General features: G+C 35.8%; 2 protein-coding genes across 2 annotated transcripts in view; both read left to right on the forward strand.

Moving 5' to 3' along the window:
* The window catches only part of EYS (eyes shut homolog), a 1577782-nt gene that overhangs the window by 1244432 nt on the left and 309824 nt on the right, over positions 1 to 23526 (forward strand).
* Positions 11697 to 12808, forward strand: LOC113927045 (developmentally-regulated GTP-binding protein 1-like). Its single transcript, XM_035728568.1, is given in 2 exon segments — positions 11697 to 11978; positions 11981 to 12808. Coding segments are annotated over 2 exon segments (1110 nt in total).

A 23526-nucleotide genomic window follows, 5' to 3' on the forward strand; every position in this document is an offset into this window, starting at 1 on the left:
AATGACAAATACCATTTGATTTTACTCATATGTGGAATTTAAGAAACAAAACAAAGATCATAGCGGGTAGAGAGAGAGTGAGAGACAAACCACGCAACAGACTTTATAACTATAGAGAATAAACTGATGGTTACTAGAAGGGGGGATAGGTTAAATAGGTGATGGGGATTAAGGAGTGCATTTGTGATGAGCACTGGGTTTTGTAGGTAAGTGTTGAATCGCTAAATTCTATACCTGAAACTAATATTATACTGTATGTTAACTAAGTGTAATTTAAATAAAAATTTAAAAAATATACACTCTTTCTCTTTTCAAAGGTGAAAAGGTACACAAATTCTTGAAAGAAAAGAGACTAATCTTTTTTCATTTATGCTCTCTTGTTAAAAGATTGTTCCACTATTCTCATTACCTTTTTTGACCTTATTAATATTTGACTTTATTAATATTGTTGGACACAGTTATTTCCTAAATAAGAGAATTGCAACTGTTATTACTTTACCAGGATAGCTAACTCATTCTATTCAATTCTTATTTGTTATACTCTATGACCGCCCATCTTTTTTTTTAAAGAAAAACCATATATATACTAACACCAATTATATCTTCTAATACTATCAAAATAGTTTCTTTGACCTATATGAAAGCAAATTACCTAGTTCTGAGAACAAAGATTATAATTTTATGTAATAATGTGTTCTTTGGCAGATATTTTATTCAGAAAAAGACAGCTATAAGTAATGAAATATAAAAATGAATACATTGTGCAATGTAAAGTTAATCTTCTGAAAAGTTTTAATACAGAAATAGAGTATATTATTGTAGCTGACTTTTTTGTTAGACTGGAAAGAAAAAAAATAAATGAAGATTCAGAAGGAAATAACAGCCTTCTACTATAGTTTAGTCATATTCATCTTACCTTTCTGGAAAACTAGAACTACAGGGTTAAATACAATTGTTCTTACTTGTTTGTGGTACCATATATGGTTGCTGAAAAGTGGCATGTCACTGTTTAAAGTGTCTGTCTGTAACGGTAGTCTCTAGGCTGAAAAGTCTAAGGTACACTTTTCAATCCATCTGGTTGTTCAACATTCTTCAGCACTGAAGGTGGGTGACCATTTCTTGCAACTCTTTTCCCTGAGTCATTCAACATTTGTCATTCAGTGTTCAGTCCCATAGCTCAGGCCGCTATACTGATTACACCTTTACTCTTTCCACAGTCGCCTAAGACACTCATTCCTCTACCGCTGTTCTGTACAAAAACACAATACACACATGTCACACTGATCCACTCTAGACATCTAGACCAGTGCCCAGTGGTCAAAAGTATAGACTCTGGACCAAAAATATTTGGATTCATATCTACCACCATCGTTTGCAAGCATATCATATTGAGCAAGCTACACACCTTTTCTTCGTAACATCAGGAAAATAATAGCATTTACTTCATAATATGTAAGAATTAAATAAGTGAGTCCATGTAAATAGCCTTCACTGTGCACATAATACGTACTCTGGAAGGATTAGCTGCAAGTTCTCTGAACAATAAATCATGTCACTCCCCTCTCACAACCTTCCACTGGATTTCTGTAATAGTGAAAATTAAAAATCCAAACTGCTCACCACAGCTTCCAAGGCTCAGGATTACCTGGCTGCCCCTATCACTTCCTGCTTCACCTCTTGCTACCTGGCTTTCTTTCATTTCCTTTGATATGGCATGACTTTTTTATTCTACTTCAATATCTCATCCCCTGATTCCCCCTATGTGAAAAGCTTCTTCTTCACTCTTGTTCTGTAAGGCCATAGAATGAAGATATTTAAATTAGTAGGCCATACAGTCTCTGTTGCAAGTACTCAACTCTGCTGGCCTAGTGCAAAAGCAGCCACAAACAACACATAAAAGATGAATGTGACTATATCCCAACAAAACTTTATTTACAAAATCAGGCATTGAGCAATATTTGGCCAGTGGGCTATGGTTTGCCTAGCCACTGTAATTCTTCACTGCCTGATTTAAATGCTATCCCTAAAAGAGAGCTTTACTGGCTCCATTTCTCTGCATCTCAACCTTGTGATTGTTTTTTTTATACACCACAATGTATAATCATTTGATTTATTTACTTGTTTACTGTTCTTTGTAAGACCCTCACATACACTCAACTCTAAGCATTTAGCACAGTGTCTATTGCTTAGAAGGTGCTTGATAAATACTTTTTGAATGGATATATAAATCCCGTCTTACCTGATATTAAGAGTCAAGAAAAACAAATCAGGAGAACATTGCTAACGGAGCTGTATAGATTACCAATTGCAGGAATTCATGCTATATAAAGAACTTTTGAAATAAGCTTTATTGAAGAATGTAAAAAAAATCTTCCTCTTGGAGTCCCAAACTCATAGGATCCTGGAATGTTGATAGCCCTTATGTTTCTGCTGCTTTGGGATTGCCTAGGGATTAGAGATAAGCATGACCTCATTTCTTTTGAATATGCATGTTATGAGAATTAGAACTGAACAGGCCATCTGGGGGATAGAGTCTTCCTCTAGCATTGTTCATTTCATAATATACATGAGGGATATTCATTTCATGGAGAAAATTAAGAAGTCACAGCAATCAAAGCATGCTCCATTTTAAAAAGTTCATGGTATGCTTTAGGGCTAAATATTCACAGCATGCATTTTAAAGATGCAATTAGGGGCAATGATGCACAAAATTGCATGTGCAAAGAAAATATTATTTTTAGAAATGCAATCGAAACATCCAAAGGAGCTAAAAATAAAAGATTGTACTGCTCAGGTGAGAACCTGTAGCAATGTAATAAGCTCTATACATAGCAGAAGGTACTATTACATTGGAGAAAGGTGTTTTCAGTGAAGCTTTTCAGATGTCCCAAATTCAATAACCTTTAACCTAGATGGATACAATTCATATCTAAGACAGTCAAGATTTTGGATGATACTGTTAAATAATGTTTAGATACCAATTTTCATAATTACACACATTTGTTTAATCTCTGACTTGTTATATTCTATATCCCTTGCTAAAATTGTATCAAAATGATAAAAATCACTTTTTTGAGACACAATTCTTGGTGGATTTAAACTTTCTAATTATTTTTTATATGGTACATAAATTACAATGATCCCCATGCTCTTGGTGATGGTCAAGTTTTTTTGAAACAGTTTCAGTACTGCTCTTCTCCCAGTGTACTTCATTTGGGTATGGTGCCCCAAATACATTTGTACCTCATTCTATTGATTTTTAAACTATTTTTTCTATGTATTGAGCCATATCTACCTTACATCATCTTCAAAAACTTATGGATTACATTTTCAATAGAAACAATTACTTTATGTGAACTGTAAAGAAAAGTAAATGTGAACATTTTTACAAGTTTTATCTCTCTCAATAAGTAGATATACAGTGAAATAATTTTGAATACAATATGAAACAAATCTGTAGAGAAAAGAAATTGTCTAATTTGTATTGATATTAAAAAAGAATGAAAGGGAGAAAATCTGGCTCAACTAAAGCTGAGCCTTTTGGTTAAAAGTATCTTTCTCTGAAAATTAATTTTTACACTTTACCTTCTCATAATTTTTTTAGGTGATTATAAGTAATTGTAGTTATTGTGTGGCAGTTACTATTATTTAAAAAGTCACTTAGTCTAAGAATAATACACACAAAATGCTGTTCAGGTAAATTAGTGGGTTTTTTCCTTCCATGTACCTGATGTTGAATCTGTGTTTAAGCTTAAAAATCTAGATACAAACAAGACAAATAATATATTCTTCAAGTTATATAATGGTAAACTACATGATAGTTAAAAGTTCAGTTTGATATTCATAGTGAAAGAGTAAATATTTTAAATAAAATATTTGTCATTCAAAATTAACCTCCAGTATACCCCATTTAAAAAGACTCCAGGGGCGCCTGGGTGGCTCAGTTGGTTAAGCGTCAGGTCATGATCCCAGGGTCCTGGGATCAAAACCCACACTGGGCTCCCTGCACAGCGGAAAGTCTTTTTCTCCCTCTCCCACTCTCCCTGCTTGTGTGTGCGCGCGCGCTCTGTCAAATAAATAAATAATATTTCTCTCCCTTTCCCGCTGCCCCTCCCCCACCTCTGTCCTCTAAAAAAAAAAAAAAGACTCCATAAAGTTGCCCCCTTATTATGAATGGTTGCCTGTTCAGATCACAGTCATCATACCTAACTATGATACAGAATCCATGTCTTATTCAGAATCTAGAACAGCATCTGTTATAGACCAAACATGAAACACATATTTGTATAAATTAATAAACATACAATTATTTCCACCATTTGTTTCTGGATTTAGAAATGAAACTACATCTAGAAATTGACAAGGACATAAATGATTACAGGAGGACTCTACAGAAGAGGAGACTTGAACTGGTTTTGAAAGAGGAGTAGTTAGGGAAGGGCAGTGTGAAAGACTCGGCAGAGAGTGGGACAGTGAGAGGAGAGTTGACCCAACAGAGAAAATAAGACTTTAAAGGCATTGGAAGTGTAAAATGTGATGTTTTGGTGGCAGCACTTTGAAACAACCATAAAGAGATATCGTGGGGGAATATGCTAGATGATGGACAGTGCCCAAATATTGAGACTTAAGAAGAATTAAGAGAGAATGATGTAAATGGCAGTGTAGACAGGGTATATTGTGATAGTCTGACTGCATTTTCTGATGTTTTTGCTCACTATTCTCTTTTCTCCTTCTGTCCCATATCAGGGCATGCTGGTAAGAAAGCCTGGATGCTCCTTTCTTTTGAAATAGTGGGAAATTCAAACCACACAAGCCAAACCTCACACACGGGAACCTTCAGCCCAACCCCAACAACTACCACAAAAGCCAAGCCAATTTCCTTCCCTGCTCTCTCAAGGCATTTCATACCAACTTGGGAAGCCTGCCTATTATCCCCAGAAAGATTTGTTAAAGAGTAATAAACCTTTTATTACCTCCTTGGCGTGTGTGCTATCAGCAGTCTCTCCATAGGAATCAAAGTTTGGGTCAGAGTCCATCCTTTTTATGCAGAGTGGCCACAAAAATTATATTCCAAAGTATATTTGAATTTAGACCAGAAGTTTTGTCTTTGTTCAGTATGAGACAATATTAACCACTTTCTTGAAGAAAAGAATTTTTATACTCATCCTTCATTGTACAAAGTCGTTTTCATCCACTAAGGCACAAACCCAAATTCCACTAAGTGCACTCTGTCTCTCTTTTCACATCCCTCACCCTCACTTCCTATGACCTCACTCTTCCCATTCCTCATTTTGATATCATGCTGATGTGAATTTCTGATTCTATTTGAACATTTGAAGAGTTTTATTTACATGATAAAATGAGTTCTTTTAACATACCAGTAATCAAGAAACTTGTTGTCATTGATAGTCATTAATGCAGCTTTTAGACACACCTTACAAAAGAAAAGAGTTGGCCAGGCCCTATGGTAAGCTGTTTGAATCATTCATAAATCATGGTCCAGGGGGAGCCTAGAATATTTCCAACATTCTATATGGCATGAACATTTCTTTTCCACTGAACTATAGTTACTTCAATATCAAAGGTTGTGCTAAAATTCAAGTGTGTGAAAATGATCACTCACTCAAAGAATATTTGGTTCACACCCCACAGAGGTCAAATATGTATGTTGCGCTAGATAGTTGGAGCCATATATTTAACCCTTGTTCAGGAGAGCTTACTTTTCATTTGTTTCTAGCCAGCTTTCAAAACTTTCCCCTTGAGAGAAGATAAAGTGGATGACAGTAGGAGGCTTCAAGTGTAAGGGAAAGGCCAGAAGCAGGGTGGAGAGAGTAGGAAGAACCTCATAGTATCAACTTGTTTCTTATACTTATTTTGAGTAAAATAAAAACTAGTGAGATATTTCTAACCTGCCAAAACAAAGTGAATCTTTGCTCCTGGCTACAGCTTTCAAATGAAAATAAGACACTATGAGATTCCTTGCTTTAAACATCTTTTATAGCTGTACACTTTCCCCTGACTTTTCTTTATATTGTTCCATGGGGCTTGCTATTTTATACATCACTTTTATTTTCTTTAAGCCAGCAAAAATCCCGGTTTGGAGGCTTCGCCTTCCAGTGACCCAGCTGCCTTATCATTTTATCTAATAGTTGTAAAATTAGAAAGCTCTGACAAATCCCTTATGGCCTTGCTGAGCCCAAGGAAAGAATTTTCAGTGGATCCTGGAAATGGGAACTCTGCAAAGAAATTTTGCTGTGGGTAACTTTTAAACCAAAAGCACACTCTTTGAATGGGGATCTTGAGACTGAAATCACTCTGTAACTTAATTGTATCAATTTTAATTTTGTATTTCTATCTTGTTGTTTGTTTTTGTCAAGCCCTAGAGGCAACACTCACGCTGCCATCTCACTTTGTTTCCTAGTATATTTCCCAGAACAGAACTCCATAGGATTTATGACCCAATTTTTGCCTTTTGATTTAATCTGAAAGATATCCAACTCACATCAAGCACAGAGCTGGCAGTTAGGAACGATAAAGCTGTCTCTCTCCTAACCCAAAGTTGCTAAAAGGTTCAGATCAAGTCTGTCTCGCTTCCTGTGCCACGTCTCTCTTCCTGTATACAAATAAATTTGATTTCTGCTGCTGTGTTTATGCTTGTTGTTTAGAGATATTTAACTACCATGATAAAATTATTTAAAAATATATCTACTAAGAGAAAGCAGTTCACAAAATTTGTTCCCTGATGAAAGTTGGATCTGGTATGGAAAAATTAATATTAGTAATAATAATAATAATAGACAACACAGTAATTCTTTTTTTATTTTAATAACCAAACTTTATTTTTAGATCAGTTTTTGGTTTGCAGAAAAACTGAGCAGAAAGTACAGACAGTTCTCATATACCATCCCCCCCATTCCCTTATTATTAATATCATGCATTGGTGTGGTACATTTGTTACAACTGATGGACCAGTATAGATACATAATTACTAATTAAGTCCACAGTTTACATTAGGACTGCTTTCGTGATATACAATTCTACAGATCTTAATAAAAGCGACTGCCTTCAGCTCAGGTCCCACATCGGGCTCCCTGCTCAGCAGGGAGTCTGCTTCTCCCTCTGACCTTCCTCCCTCTCATGCTCTGTCTCTACCATTCTCTCTCTCTCTCAATAAATAAAAATCTTTAAAAAAATTTAAAAATAAAATAAAAAATAAAAAAAGCATAATATCATGCATCCTCTAACATAGTAATTCTAACATGATATTTACAATAGTATGAGACCTTGTTTACTCTATTTCTAAAAACTGCTTTGTAAACATATCTGTTATCTGCCCCGAGTAATTAATTTTTAATAAAATGTTCTGCAATATATTTTATATCATAAATGGAAAGCTTTTAAATGGATAATTTTTAATTTAAATTTTAGTTAACGTACAGTGCAATATTGGTTTCTGGCATAGAATTCAGTGATTCATCACTTACATATAACACCTTGTGCTCATCACAATAAGTGCCTTCTTTAATAGCCCTTGCCCCACTCACCTCCCTCCATCAACCCTCAGTTTGTTCTCTACCATTAAGAACCTCTTACATAGTTTGTTTCCCTCTCTCCATTTTACCCCTTCCCAAGAATGTTCATCTGTTTCTTTCTTTTCTTTTTTTTAAGATTTTATTTATTTATTTGACAGAGAGAGAGATAGCGAGAGCAGGAACACAAGCGGGGGGAGTGAGAGAAGGAGAAGCAGGCTTCCCGCCGAGCAGGGAGCCCGACGTGGGACTCAATCCCAGGACCCTGGGATCATGACCTGAGCCAAAGGCAGACGCTTAATGACTGAGCCACCCAGGTGCCCCTCATCTATTTCTTTCTTAAATTCCACATACGAGTGATATCATATGTTATTTGTCTTTCTCTGACTGACTTATTTCACTTAGCATAATACACTCTAGCTCCATCCATGTCATTGCAAATGGCAAGGTTTCATTCCTTTTGATAATTGAATAATATTCCATTGTATTTTTATACATCCCATCTTCTTTATCCATTCATCAGTTGATGGACATTTGGGCTCTCTTCATAGTTTGGCCGTTGTTGATAATGCTGCTATAAACATCGAGTTGCATGTACCCCTTTGAATCTGTATTTTTGTATTCTTTGGTAAATAACTAGTAGTGTAATTGCTGGATCATAGGATAGCTCTATTTTTAACTTTTGCAGAACCTCCACGCTGTTTTCCAGAGTGCACCAGTTTGCACTCCCACCAATAGTGCAAGAGGGTTCCCTTTTCTCTGCATCCCCACCAACACCTGTTGTGTCTTGTGTTGTTAATTTTAGCCATTTTGACAAGTGTGAGATGATATCTCATTGTGGTTTTGATTTGTATTTCCCTGAGGATGAGTGATGTTGAGCATTTTTCATGTGCCTGTTAGCCAACTGCATGTCTTCTTTGGAAAAGTGTCTAGTCATATCTTCTGCCCATTTCTTAACTGAGTTATTTGTTTTTTTGGGTGTTGAGTTTCATAAGTTCTTTGTAGATTTTGGATACTAACCCTTTACCAGATAAATCATTTACAGATATCTTCTCCCATTCCATAGGCTGCCTTTTAGTTTTGTTGATTGTATTCTTCACTGTGCAGAAGCTTTTTATTTTGATGAAGTCCCAGTACTTCATTTTTACTTTTGTTTCCCTTGCCTCCAGCAATGTGTCTACTAAGAAGTTGCTATGGCCAATGTCAAAGAGGTTGCTACCTGTGTTCTCTAGGATTTTGATGGTTTCCTGTCTCACATTTAGGTCTTTAATCCATTTTTGAGTCTATTTTTGTATATGGTATAAGAAAGTGGTCCAGTATCATCCTTCTTTATGTTGCTGTCCAGTTTTCCCAACACCATTTGTTGAAGAGACTGTCTTTTTTTTCCATTGGATATTCTTTCCTGCTTTGTCAAATATTAGTAGACCATATAGTTGTGGGTCCATTTCTGGGTCCTCAATTCTGTTCCATTGACCGATATGTCTGTTTTTATGCCAGTACCATGCTGTCTTGATGACTACAGCTTTGTAATATAGCCTAAAGTCTGGAATCGTGATGCCTCCAGTTTTGTTTACCTTTTTCAGGTTTGCCTTGACTATTCAGGGTCTTCTGTAGTTCCATACAAATTTTAGGATTGTTTGTTCTAGCTCTGTGAAAAATGCTGGTGGTAGTTTGATAAGGATTGCATAAAATGTATAGATTGTTTTGGGTAATATAGACATTTTAACAATATTTGTTCTTCCAATCCATGAGAATGAAATACTTTTCCATTTCTTTGTGTCCTCTTCAATTTCTTTCATAAGTGTTCTGTAGTTTTCAGAGTACAGATATTTTGCCCCTTTAGTTAGATTTATTCCTAGGTATCTTATTGTTTTTGGTGCTTTTGCAAATGGGATCAATTCCTGGATTTCTTTGTCTGCTGATTCATTATTATAGAAATGCAACAGATTTCTGCACATTGATTTTATATCCTGCAACTTTGTTGAATTCATGTATTAGTTCTAGCAATTTTTTGGTGAAGTCTTTTGGATTTTCTACATGAAGTATCATGTCATCTGCAAATAGCGAAAATTTGACTTCTTCCTTGCTGATTTGGATGCCTTTACTTCTTTTTTGTTGTCTCATTGCTGAGGCTAAGGTTTCCAGTGCTATCTTAAGTAATAATGGTGAGAGTGGACATTCCTGTTTTGTTCCTGACCATAGCGGGAAGGTTCTCGGTTTTCTCCCCATTAAGGATAATATTAGCTGTGGGTCTTTCATATAAGGCCTATATGTTCCACATATCCCTACTTTGTTGAGGGCTGTTATCAAGAACGGATGTTGTATTTTGTCAAATGCTTTTTCTGCATCTTACTGACAGGATCATTTGGTTCTTATCCTTTCTTTTATTAATGTGGTATATCACGTTGATTTGATTTCTGAATACTGAACCACCCCGCAACACAGGAATAAATCCCACTTGATCGTGGTGACTAATTCTTTTAATGTACTGTAGAACTGATTTGCTAGTATTTTATTGAGAAATGTTGCATCCATGTTCATCAGGTCTGTAATTCTCCTTTTTATTGCAGTCTGTAACTGGGTTTGGAATCAAGGTAATGCTAGCCTCCTAGAATTAGTTTGGAAGTTTCCTTCCATTTCTATTTTTTGGAACAATTTAAGAATAGGTATTAACTCTTCTTTAAATGTCTGGTAGAATTCCCCTAAATTCTGGCCCAGGACTTTTTTTTGTTGGGAGATTTTTTATTACTGATTCAATTTCTTTGCTGGTTATGGATCTGTTCAAATTTTCTGTTTCTTCCTGTTTCAGTTTCAGTAGTTTGTAAGTTTCAAGGAATTTGTCAATTTCTTCCAGATTGCCCAGTTCTTTGGCATTTAATTTTTAATAGTATGCTGTCATAATTGTTTGTATCTCTATGTGGTGTTGATTGTGATCTCTCCTCTTTCATTTGTGATTTTATCTATTTGGGTCCTTTCTCTTTTCTTTTTGATAAGTCTGGCTAGGGGATTATCAATTTTATTAATTCTTTGAAATAACCAGCTCTTGGTTTCATTGTTTTGTTTTGTTTTTTTTTTTTGGTTTCTATATCATTTATTTCTGCTCTAGTCTTTATTATTTCCCTTCTTTTGCAGGGCTGATTTAGTGGTCACAAACTCCTTTAGTTTGTGTTTGTCTGGGAAACTCTTTATCTCACCTTCTATTCTGAATGACAGCCTTCCTGGATAAAGAATTCTTGGCTGCATATTTTTCCCATTCAGCATGTTGAATATATCCTGCCATTCTCTTCTGGCCTGCCAAGTTTCTGTGGACAGCTGTGCTGTGAACCTGATCTATCTTCACTTGTAGGTTAAGGACCTTTTTCCCTTGCTGCTTTCAGGATTCTTTCCTTGTCTGTGTATTTTGTGAATTTGACTATGAAATGCCTTGGCAGTGGTTGGGTTTTGCTAAATTTAATTGGAGTTTTCTGTGTTTTTTGGACTTTGATTTCTGTATCCTTCCCCAGATTAGGGAAGTTTTCAGCTATAATTTGCTTAGATAAACCTTCTGCCCCCTCTTTCTTTTTCTTCCATCTTCTGCGACTCCTATGATATGAATGTTATTCTGTTTTAATAAGTCGCTGAGTTCTCTGAGTCTATCTTTTTGATCTTTTACTATTGTTTCTCTCTTCTTTTCAGCTTCATTATTTTCCATAATTTTCTGTTCTTAATCACTGATTCATTTCTCTGCTTCGTCCATCCTCATTTTTATGGTTTCCATTCAGGTTTGCATCTCAGTTATAGCATTTTTAATTTCAGCCTGACTTTATTTTAGTTCTTTTACCTTTGCCATAAGAGATTCTCTGGTGTTGGGGTATCTCGACGGCTCAGTTGGTTAAACATCTGCCTTCAGCTCAGGTCATGATTCCAGGATCCTGGGATTGAGCCCCACATTGCTCCCTGCTCAACAGGGAGTCTGCTTCTCCCTTTCCCTCTGCCCCCCACCCCCGCTTATGTGCTCTCTCATTTATAGCCAAACTTGGGGTTACTCTCACTCTCTCTTTCTCACTCTCTCTCTCTTTCTCAAATAAATAAATAAAATCCTAAAAAAGAGAGATTCTCAGTGTGAGGGGAAGTACTCTGTGCGGAGGCCACTACGCTCTCATCCCCAACGCCCGGTGACTCGCTACCATGAGCAGCACCTTAGCCAAGATTGCGGAGATCGAACCCGAGATGGCTTGGACTCAAAAGAACAAGGCCACAGCACACCACCTAGGGCTGCTTAAGGCTCGCCTTGCTAAGCTTCATAGAGAGCTCATTACCCCAAAAGGTGGTGGTGGTGGTGGGCCAGGAGAAGGTTTTGATGTGGCCAAGACAGGTGATGCTCGAATTGGGTTTGTGGGTTTTCCATCAGTGGAGAAATCAACACTGCTTAGTAACCTGGCAGGGGTATATTCTGAGGTGGCAGCCTATGAGTTCATGAGTTCACTACTCTGACCACTGTGCCTGGTGTCATCAGATACAAAGGTGCCAAGATCAAGCTCCTGGATCTTCCAGGTATCATTGAGGGTGCCAAGGATGGGAAAGGTAGAGGCCGTCAAGTCATTGCAGTGGCCCGAACATGTAACTTGATCCTGATTGTTCTAGATGTCCTGAAACCCTTGGGACACAAAAAGATAATTAAAAATGAGCTGGAAGCCTTTGGCATTCGCTTGAACAGCAAACCTCCCAACATTGGCTTTAAGAAGAAGGATAAAGGAGGCATTAATCTCACGGCCACTTGCCCTCGGAGAGAGCTGGATGCTGAAACTGTGAAGAGCATTCTGGCTGAATACAAAATTCACAATGCTGATGTGACACTGCGTAGTGATGCCACAGCGGATGACCTCATCGACGTGGCAGAAGGAAACAGAGTTTGTATCCCTTGTATCTATGTGTTGAATAAGATTGATCAGATCTCCATTGAGGAATTGGTTATCATCTATAAGGTGCCTCACTGTGTACCCACCTCTGCCCATCACCGCTGGAATTTTGATGACCTCTTGGAAAAGATCTGGGACTATCTGAAACTAGTGAGGATTTACACCAAACCCAAAGGCCAGTTGCCAGATTATACATCCCCAGTGGTGCTGCCTTACTCTAGGACTACGGTGGAGGATTTCTGCATGAAGATTCACAAAAATCTTATCAAAGAATTTAAATATGCTCTGGTCTGGGGTCTGTCTGTGAAACACAATCTTCAAAAAGTGGGTAAAGATCATACACTGGAGGACGAGGATGTCATTCAGATTGTGAAGAAATGAAACCTTCCCCTCTACCCATATGCTGGGCCAACCATAGCAGCTTTTCCCATGACCAAGCACCCTACCCCAAACCCCTTCGAGCTTTGGCAGCCAGTGGATCAGGATTCAGGGGAGGGAGATGAAGGCAACCAAGCTGGAACTTTGTCTTAACTTGGTGTCACCTTGTAAATTCAACTGCATAAAGGACCTGGTAGGCCAAAAAAAAAAAAAAAGAGAGAGAGATTCTCTAGTGTCTTCTGCTTTTTTCAAGCCCAGCTGGTATCCTTATAATTCTTTTAAATTCTAGTTGAGACAGCTTCCTTATATCCATATTAATTAAATTTCTGGCCATCATTTCTTCTTGTTCTTTTTTTGGGAGGTGAATTCCTCCATCTTCCCAAAGTCATTTTTCTGATATGTAGACTTGCAGCTTTGTTCTCTAAGATTTCCAATCGATTTCTTGGGTGTTTAGAATGATTTGATATTTATCTAGCTGTGTTTCAGGGAGGAGGCAATCTTTGGGTCACCCTACTCTTCTGCTGCCTTACCTCTGATCAAGCCTTAAATGGATATTTTTTGAAAATCCCTAAATTAGAATTATATTTGCATAGTCTAGGAAGAATTAGTCTTTAAAATATCCAAAATATTCTCCTAATTTACTTGTTAGTTTATATAGTGACTACAAAGGACCAGACAAGTTCCTGAATTCTTTAAATATTCATTCTTCTAACATAGCTGTCAGTTAGGTGCTATTGTTATTATTATTATTATTATTATTATTTAGAAAAAAAGAAAGCCAAGACACAGAAGAGGTTAAATATCTTATCCAATGTCACACAAACAGTATAACTGGAGACACTGAGATGAAAACTCAGGCAATCTGGCTCTAGACTCCACAATCTTAGCCACTCTCCAAGGCTCTTCCTTAGTGCCATAAAAATGCTTATTCATATTAGAAGTATTTATTCATACATTCACACTCAGAAAGTGCTTGTCGGTACTCAGAAATTTGGAATTACGTAACTAAGGCATTAGTTCACTAATTTATATCCATAAGCAGTTTTTGTTTTTTTTTAAGTAGCATTTTTCTGGGGGAAAATGCCTTATGTAATGAAAATGGACCCTGTATATTTAATAGTAATTTAATACTTAAAATATGTTTTCTAATCTCAGATTATTGGCAACATTTCTATTATTTGCTTTATTAATTTTTTTACTATTGAATTCTGTTTCTTTAAGTAAATTCATTTGAAATGTTTCCTCAGGCAGGGTAAAAACTACGTATGTTTACAGCATTTGGAAACAGCTAATATATTTACTAAATGACTATTAAAGGGTGATTACCCCCAAAAAAGGGCAAATAGCACATTACCATTACTAAATGTAATGCCCATGAGAATGAAGCCAGGCAGATGGGCATCAAACATATTTCAAATTAAGAAATGAAGGAATTGGTTACTGACTCACCCTGGCTGAAAAAAAAAAAAAAAAAAAACAGGCATTAACTGAGCCCTGTCCACAGATGAGCTCTGTGGTGATAGGTACTTAGATATTAGCCTTTGATTAGTCCACAGTGCAGCAAAGTAGAGGGAGGTACAAAGATGGCAATGCAGACAAGAAAAAGAGTTATGCACCTAATAGAAATTGGGACTTGAAGAGGGGTAATTTATTGAAATTGGTTTGAGATGAGTCAAATTGGAACTGGGTCATAAAATTATAAAATTGCAGAAAACGTTAAGTGATAGGGGTCTACAGCTCAAGCAAGGCATCAGGGTTAGAGATATAAAGTTGAAAGTCTTCTGTACAGACTTGAGAATTGAAACTAAAAACCTGGATTAACTATAAAAGGAAGATTTGATTACTGTACCATTAGGCCTAAAGAGGATGCTAAGCTAATGGTTCTGAGCCCTGTCTTTTAAATGAGACAGCTGGTAACCCTGCCACAATTTAGCAGTATAAATTTAGGCAAGTCACTAAACCTTTCTAAATCCTAAATTCCTAATCCATAAAACGGAAATAATATGGTTCCCAAGATTTCTGCCCCTGGTGTCCCTGCCCTATATGATTCCCTTCCCTTGAGTGTGAATGGAACCTGTAAATATAAGATAGTCATTTCTTGATAAGGTTATGTTATAAGGCAAAAAGTGATGACATTGTCCCCCCATGATTATATTAATTGACTAAAGGGAGAAGCTGGAGAGATGCACCCCCAGGTCTGGCAGAAAGCAAACAACTGTGTTGTGATCTGCTTATCACATGGGGGCCACATGGCAAGGAATTGTGGGTGGCCTCTAGGAACTGAGAGCAGTCCCTCAGGCATAGCCAGTAAGAAAAAAAGGATGTGACAGCTACTTCCTAAAAGGAATGAATTTGCCAATAACCAGGGAGCTTGGAAGAGGACCCTGAACCTCAGATAAACTGATAGCCCCTGCCCATACTTTGATTTCATTCCAAAGAAACCCCGAGGAGAGGACTCAGGTAAAGGAAATTGTGAAAGAATACATTTGTCTTGTTTGGAATTACTAGATCTGTGGCAGTTTATTGTGCAACAATGGAGAATGAATATGCTCATAAACTTAGATGCCTGAAATTACAAAATGCCTATTACAGTACCCTCCCCAAAATAGTGTGCGATAATTGCTGCCTTGGTAGCACTGTTATGTATCCTCCTGAATCCTATTTCTGTTTCTAGATTGAAAATAAATACCAATTTCCATACAAAGCCTTAAAGAAACTCATCAGGAACTAATGTTTTAGTGACAATGCTGAAGCATTTCTAAAGAATTTTGATCTGTGTTACCTTTTACTTCGCTATGACCTTTTATCTGATCTCCTTATAACTTAGAGGAAGATCTCAAAAAGTAGTTTGAATAAACCATTACTAGTAAGAGTATGTTGTTCTTTTGGTTCTTATTTGCTTTGTTGTCTAAGAATATAAGAGTTTTAAAAAATGACTGAACACACTGATAACGATAAATTTGCTCAGGCCCAAATACGATGTTGAAGCATTAATGAGATTTTTATTTTGTTAAATGTTTTGTGGAAACGGAGTTCAAAGTAAATTTAGGTATTAAAAAGTTCATCATAGGAAAAAAAAAAAAAAAAAAGGTCAATTTTGTAATGGTCCAGAAAGAAAAGCTGTGAAACTACCATGGAAAATAAGAAAATAGTCTGAGATGGTTTGAATGCAAGACTGTAGAGTCAGTTAGCCCGTGTATCTCCACCCACCTCTGCTGCTTTGCTTATGCTGTGCCCTCTCCCTAGCATGCCCTTTATAATCAGTTTTACTTCTGTGCAACCCTTTCCCTTAGAAATAAAAATATGGATAGCAAAGTATCCCTATGTCTATATTCTTTGCTATAGAATGTTTTACTATATTATGAGTTTCTTCAGGGAAAAAATATTTTTGCATTTCCAGTTACTGGCATGGGTATGAACTTAATAAATGTTTGTTAGATACAATTTAATGAAACTTTACTTAGAATTAATACGCTTAAGTATTTGTTTGGCAAAATTAGGTCACATGTTAATTTATTGTATTATCTCCATATTCTTCTGTTAGTTAAAAGGAATGTGACCTGGCAAGCTGATAGTCTTGGTAGCATTTCTGTGTGTGACTTTTAGTGATTATACTTATGTAGCATCAAAATGGCTATCGGGAAAATGCAGAAAATTCAATCAACCAAGTGGTATATCTATCATAAGCAAAAACTACTTTAATTTTGTTGATAAAGTTTCTGACTAAACTAATTATTTTGATATTATGCAAACACACCTGATAAAATAGTTGCTTCAAGGAAAACAGTCTTAAAATAACATTTTAGTATTATATGGATGAAAAGCCCAAGTCACTATTTTTTCACATTTCTTCTATACATGGGAATTTAATTTGAATTATTAAGGAAACCCAATTCCACAACATAAAAATAAATTCTATAAATCATATTAAAAATAAAATTCAATGAATAGAATGTACACATGGTATGATGATTATTTAAAACATCTTATACCTTAATCAGGATAATTCTGTCACTTAGTAATATATGCACGTTAAGCATTTGTTAAACAAGTGATTTCTATCCCATTGCCTATTTTTTTATTATCTAAGATCCTTTTTATTATAAATCTACAAATTTTTCATGTTTATAAGAACTATTTTATGGGGGAAGTTAGTGTTTTAAATATTGGGATAGTATTTAAATTTATTTAAATTTAGAAATGCATTGTGGAGAATGAAACTAATGAAAATAACAAAAAACATTAGAAATAATTTTTTTAGAAAAAAGTTATAATAGCAGAAGTTTAAAAAATGAGCAGGGAAAGCTTCAATAATCACAACAACTCTTCTGGTAAAGTGTAGAATTTTACACATTATATCAATATTTCTCCAAATCTTGCTTACAGTATCTTATAGAGAAATTTTTGAAGTATTTACACCTTCTCTCCTCACAGTCTTAAGGGTTTTATTCAAGTAGAACAGGAGTCGGAAAACGTTTTATGCAGAGGGCCAGGAAGTAAATATTTTAGGCTTTGCAGCCATACAGGCCCTGTCACAACTATTCAGCTTTTGCCACTGTAGCATGAAAACAGACACTGACAATATATAAGTGAATGGGCCTGGCTCCAATAAAATTTTACTTACAAAAACAGGAAGCATTCCGATTTGACCAGCTTGCCAGCTCTTGATGTAGATTAATGTTAGCAATTTTATAGCCATTTTTATATAAGACTATAAGAAACTATCTTCACAGTTAGTAGTTGATTACAAAAAAATATAGTCATTATAACATTTTATAATACAAGTAACAATACCAGAATTCTATCTTTTGTATCTATAGACGCTTACTGTGGTGAAATTTAACATTGAAACTAACTTTATCCAAAGAGAACAGATTTCATGTCTAGGATTTTTTTTTCTCCATTCTTTCTTATTCTAGGAACTCAAAAATTTTATCTCCCATTTACTGAGTGAATACTACAAAATAGGGCTCATTCTTTATCCTACAAATATCATATGGTTATTTACTTATCACAGCCTAATGAAGCAGGAAGTACATTGCCCATTTTACATGTGAGTGAACTGAAGCTAAAGAGACTACATAATCCTGACTACAACAACTATTAAGTGAAGACAGATCTGAAATTCAAACCCCAACATGGCTTTCAAAGCCTATGCTATAGTTCTACAGTGATTAAATGAGTCTAAATTCTAATTTATTCCCAACGAAAAAAAGAAAGAGATTTACTCTTATAAAAGTTTATAGCTTAGTATAATGTGTATAATAAAACTTACAGATTGGAAAATATTTCCAAATATATTTTGTATATTATATTACAATTTGGATGTTGGTTCTGAGTGACTACTTATTTTTTTGTTTTATCAGCCAATAGGTACAAAGTTTCCAGTTTCCAATCAATGTAGCCTCAAGGAACAGACAGAATGAAAATTTGCTTTATAATTAGAGAATTCAAAACACAGCTTAATTTTCATTTGCATTGTGATGATGCCAATGCAGTATTTATATCCTGATTCTAGTCTTGGATGGATGATGTGAATGTAACACTCTCCCTGGGACCCAATTCATAGTAATGGTTGTAACCGAAAGAATTGTTAAAAAGTGAAAACAATTTGCCTGAAAACACAACAGTTTTATTCTATGTTCTTTAATAGATAATAAGAAATTAGTATGTAAAAAAACTTTGAATATGAAAAGAATCTGATTCATATAAACAAAAGGAGAAGTAATGTATAAAGAACTGCCAATCCCACAGTTGGTTGCCAGAAAACTAAGTTCTGATACTGAATTTTTACCACTTAATTGATTACTTTGGAAAAATCACTTAACCTCCTTAAGCATCAGCTTGCTTAGCTGTGAAAGAATTGGGGGAGGCAGTGGAGGGTGGGACAGCTATAAAATTCTAAGATTCTGTCACCGAGAAGAAGATTACTAAAATCCACATATCTAAGCATTTGGGCTCATCTCTTTATATTACAGAGCCATATAATTCACCCCTGCTTTGCTCAACTTTTCCAACAGTTAGATGGAGATGTGGTCTGTTTATCAGATTTCCAGGTGAAACAAAGCCTAGAAGAAAAGTGAATATGAGGGATGACAGAATCAAAGCCAAAAAATCTTGACAGGCTAGAATAACAGGCCAAATCAAATCATGCAGAATATATAATAGAGGTAAATACGTGTCCTTATGTGAAGATACTAATGGCTCAAGTATACTGAAGTTTTCATACTATAACATTAGCCAATGGCAGTATTTGGCTATGAGAACTCATTTGTCATTTATAGATCTGTAATTGGTATCTTTGTAGTATCTTTAACTCCTCATTCTTCTATACTTTTTCGTAGGATTTCTGAGCTGAATTCAAACCTGGATAAGCCTGGTTATCTGTTCCCTCCATGTTGTCACCCAGGCCTCTGATTATTATTTAAAAATGAAATTATCTAGTTTGGAAAACTGATACCACTATAAATTCATGGCCAGAAAACTACATTGAACTTTCTCCATAGTTCTTAAGTGTTATGTCTGTTTTTTCAACTTTCTTTCCCAATCTCTACAGTGACTATTTTAAATCATCTCCACATTCTCAAACTTCAGGCCTTCACTATTCTCTTCTGTCTCAGAAGATGAATTTGTGTCCTACTTTTCTGAGAAAAATTATTGCCCTCAGATGGCATCTCTCAAAATTGACTTCTGGATCATCACTCATTAGTTTTTTTCTTTTCTTTATTACTGTAGAGGAAATTTCTAAGCTACTAACTAAGGCCAATTCTTCCACCCATGTATTGGCACTTGTGGTAGATATTTCTTTTATTGTGGGTGTCCATCATCTTTTTTATTACCCTTTCTATATTTTATAAAATCCCATGTTCTAAGACCTGCCTCTGGAGCATGACACATGACTCACATTTCCGCCTGCCTTACAACTAGGCCACAAACATGACAGAGCCTCTACCAATCAGGTGTAATTCTTTAATTCTGCTTACACCAATGACAGTGAATTTTGCTTTTTGCAACTAAGAACACTAAAGAATGCGGATTTTATTCCTTCTCTCCTTTATAGAAACTATGATATACTCACTCTCCTGTATCTTCAACTTCTTCCATTTCACTAGACCCTCTCAATAGCATTTAAACTACTTTAGTCTTTCCCATTTAATAAAATCCTCCTAAGAATCCCATTACTGTGCAGCTACTGCCCTATGAGTCTTCTCCGTTTCTCAAAGAAAACATTCATTTAGTGGTTCTAACTTGGTACTTCTAATTCCTTACTTCTTGCCATAACATAGCAGCTTTTTATACAATTGAGGATTTTCTGTTACTAAAAGGCTTTTTTTTTTTTTTTTTGGCTTCTCTAATGCCACACTCCCTTGTGATGCATGCCACTTCAGCTGTCTTTTTTCAGTCTTCTCTGCTGTTTACTCTCACTTTTCACAGTTCTTTCTTGATTTTAAACTTCATTTTCTTCTTCATCTACTCATTTTCCCTAATAAATCTCTTCCATTCCCATTGTTCAGCTTCAACTAACAATATTCCTTTACTTACAAAATTTATATCTTCAGAATAGACCATACCTCTGAACTTCAGGCCCATATAGTCAATAAATAGCCCATAGACATCTTCACCTGGATGTTTCTTTAGGTAGCAAAAGTCCTATGTTCAAGGCCGAATTCCTGATCTACACACACAGAGAGAGTCACCCACCACTGGTTATTATACATAGCATATACCATTCACACATTGCCTGATAGAAGAAGTCTGACAGTCATCAAATGTCAATGTGTAGTAATCTAAGAGTATGTCTAAGTACTAAGTATTAAATATATATGTATATATAGATATTTAATATTCTACTTCATTCTTTATCCCCATTGTCTGTATTATTGATGTGAGGTGAAGTGTAGAAAAAGAAGGGAGTGAGAAAGCCTTTATATTTCCTCCATGTTTATTTTTTTAAAAAAGATTCTTGAGATTCTGTGTGTACAAAATACTATTAATCACCAGGTTCATACTGTGTAGCACTTTATGATGTATTTTTATCTTTAATCCAACAGAAGTCTATATCCAGCTATAGAAAGAAGACAAAGTGAGCCTACCAGCTAAACAGTATGTTTGCAATCTCTAGCTGTGATTTCAAAGAGGTTTCTTTGGAAGCAGTTTTCTATCCCACTAGTTTTTAATAGGAGAGGGAAAATTGGTTTACAATATGAACTTTTAAACTTTCTCTTATTTTCATACCAATTGCTTGCCCCACACTTGAACCCAACAATTTCCCATATATTCAAGTGTTTTTCTACTCATAGTTGTTAGCCAGAATCAAAGCAGTTCAGCGGAATGAGTCTCTGCTGTCATATGGGCCACAGATAAAAAGACCAGGAACATAAGTGGCAGCAATTCATGGACTTTCTAATGCACTTTTCTCCATTTTTGAGCTTATTGAACTAAACTACTGAACCTTTTTAGGCTTATCTTTAGATTTTGACCTTCATTTGTCCAAGTTCTTACTGCATTTAAGGTATTTCAACAAGTGAAATAGTATGCTTATGTACTTACTGTCATCATTCTTTACTGTATGTGGTAATTTCGTCTTTAATTTTTTTAAAATTTGTGATTATTTTCAGTGCTTCAGGTAACTTCCGAATTGTATAATTGATATTGCATTAGTGATCTCAGAATGACTATAGTAGACTAAAAATTATTTTCATATTATGTAGGTATCTAATTCTTGAAAATGCCTTTACAAGTTATTGAAGAAATGAAAGTAATGGATAGGAGAGGCCAGTGAATGGGACAAGAATTGAATAATGAAGAGTAAAGGAGGGTTGAGCAAAGTGAGAGACTTAGAGTCATTAAGTGCCAGGTAGTGTTAGGGTCAGGAGAAAACAAAATACTTTATGCCTCTGATATATTAGTAAAAATGTGTCACAGGCTTAAAGTTGAAGAAGAAAGATGTAATAATTCCAGGCTAATGGGCAATGTTTATGGAGACAGCAGCTGTGTGTTCAAAATGGGGAAGGACAAAAACACAGTTTATTAACCACATACATAAAAGGGCCAGTGTAAAGGCTTTGCTGAAAGCTATGGTAGTAACATCTATTCTGTATGTTTTAGAGATTAAGAAGGAGGCCTCTGAACTTAACGAGATCTAGGGTGACATTTTCTACTTGTGTGACCTTGTGCAAGTTACTTAACCTCTACAAGTCGCTGATTCCTCATTCGGAAAAGGGGATAATTATAGGGTTTTACTGAGGACTAAAATAGATTATCCATGTAAAAATAGTTCTAAGCACAGTTCTCACACAAATGAGAGCTAAAAACCTGTTAGACATTATTATTGTTAGAATAGTATGGGAGGAATGGCATAGAGATGACAGGGTTCAAGGGACAGGGTCTTCCGGGCTAGAGTTAGTGAGGAAAAGAAATCAGGTGGAAAATGGGAAACATGGCAGTCAAGGATAGAACCTCTGTGTGGCAATCAGTCTTCCATAACCTTTTGAGAGTCAGGCAGTACATTTAAAAGACTCAGTTTTAGAATTATTAAGCAGCAGAGTCAGTTCTCATAGGCAGATATTTCTAACTGTGCAACATTCAGAAAATTGCTTTCCTTTTAAAGAGACTTAAAAGTCTCTGCTGTCTTCTCTTAAAAAAAAAAAAAAAAACAGAGACAAGAGTAGTACTTTTGAGACCATTACCTGGAATGTAGTAGTTCTCAATAAAAGCTAGCCAGTATTAAAGGGTGATTCTGATTCTTCATATTCTCCCTCTCCTCACCTCCCCTCCCTAACCCTTTCCCTTCCTTACCTTTCCCCTCCCCTCTTCTTCTCTTTTCTAATCCTCCCAGGCACCCCCCAGTTCATTTACTGTCTGTCTCAGACATATCAAATTATCTGTATTGGTGAACTGAATATAGATGTTTATCATATTTTTCTATCTAAGCCTATAAAATGAATAATGGGCAATATATACAGCTTATACATTGAATGACTTAAAAAAATGAACTCTTGATGGCCGTGACTACCAAAACTAATCAGTGTGACAGTGTTTTGGTTTTTTTGTTTTTGTTTAAAGATTTATTTATTTATTTAAGAGAGAGACAGCGTGAGAGCTTTTGGAGAGGGGCAGAGGGAGAGGAAGAGAGAAGATCTCAAGCAGACTCCTCACTGAGTGTGGAGCCCTTCTCAGGGCTTGATCCCAAGGACCCTAAGATCATAACCTGAGCCAAAAGCAAGAGTCGGACACTTAATCGACTGAGCCACCCAGGTGCCCCTGTGTGACAGTGTTAAAACAGAATGAGACTCGTGGAAGTGTTATGGACAAACAACCCTTTAGAAACTATAGTACTTTTCTTTAAAGAAAAAAAAAAAAAACACAACTTTGTGGAAGAGAGGTGACTGAGTCTTACCCAGAACGTCTGCAGTTTCTTGGAGACATATCACCATTTTTTGAAAGAGTAGAAACTGATGGCTGGCTACTAAGCTCTTGTAAAAACCAGAGGCTTTGAATTTGTATACCATATTAAGAGATCCCCAAAAGGTTTAACAGAGTCAACTGGTTATCACTAAATTCAGTTCATCCCCATTTACAATGTACCTACAACCTGAGGAAAGGTTTTAATTCATTACTAAAGCAGAAAATTAGAACGGTGTCTTATTTTCTTCTCTGTATTATTGCACATGCATGTATGTACGTGTATGGGGGTACACATCCATGACTTCAGTCAGCTG

The sequence above is a fragment of the Zalophus californianus genome, chromosome 7, assembly GCF_009762305.2.
Source record: "Zalophus californianus isolate mZalCal1 chromosome 7, mZalCal1.pri.v2, whole genome shotgun sequence".
NCBI lineage: Eukaryota > Metazoa > Chordata > Mammalia > Carnivora > Otariidae > Zalophus > Zalophus californianus.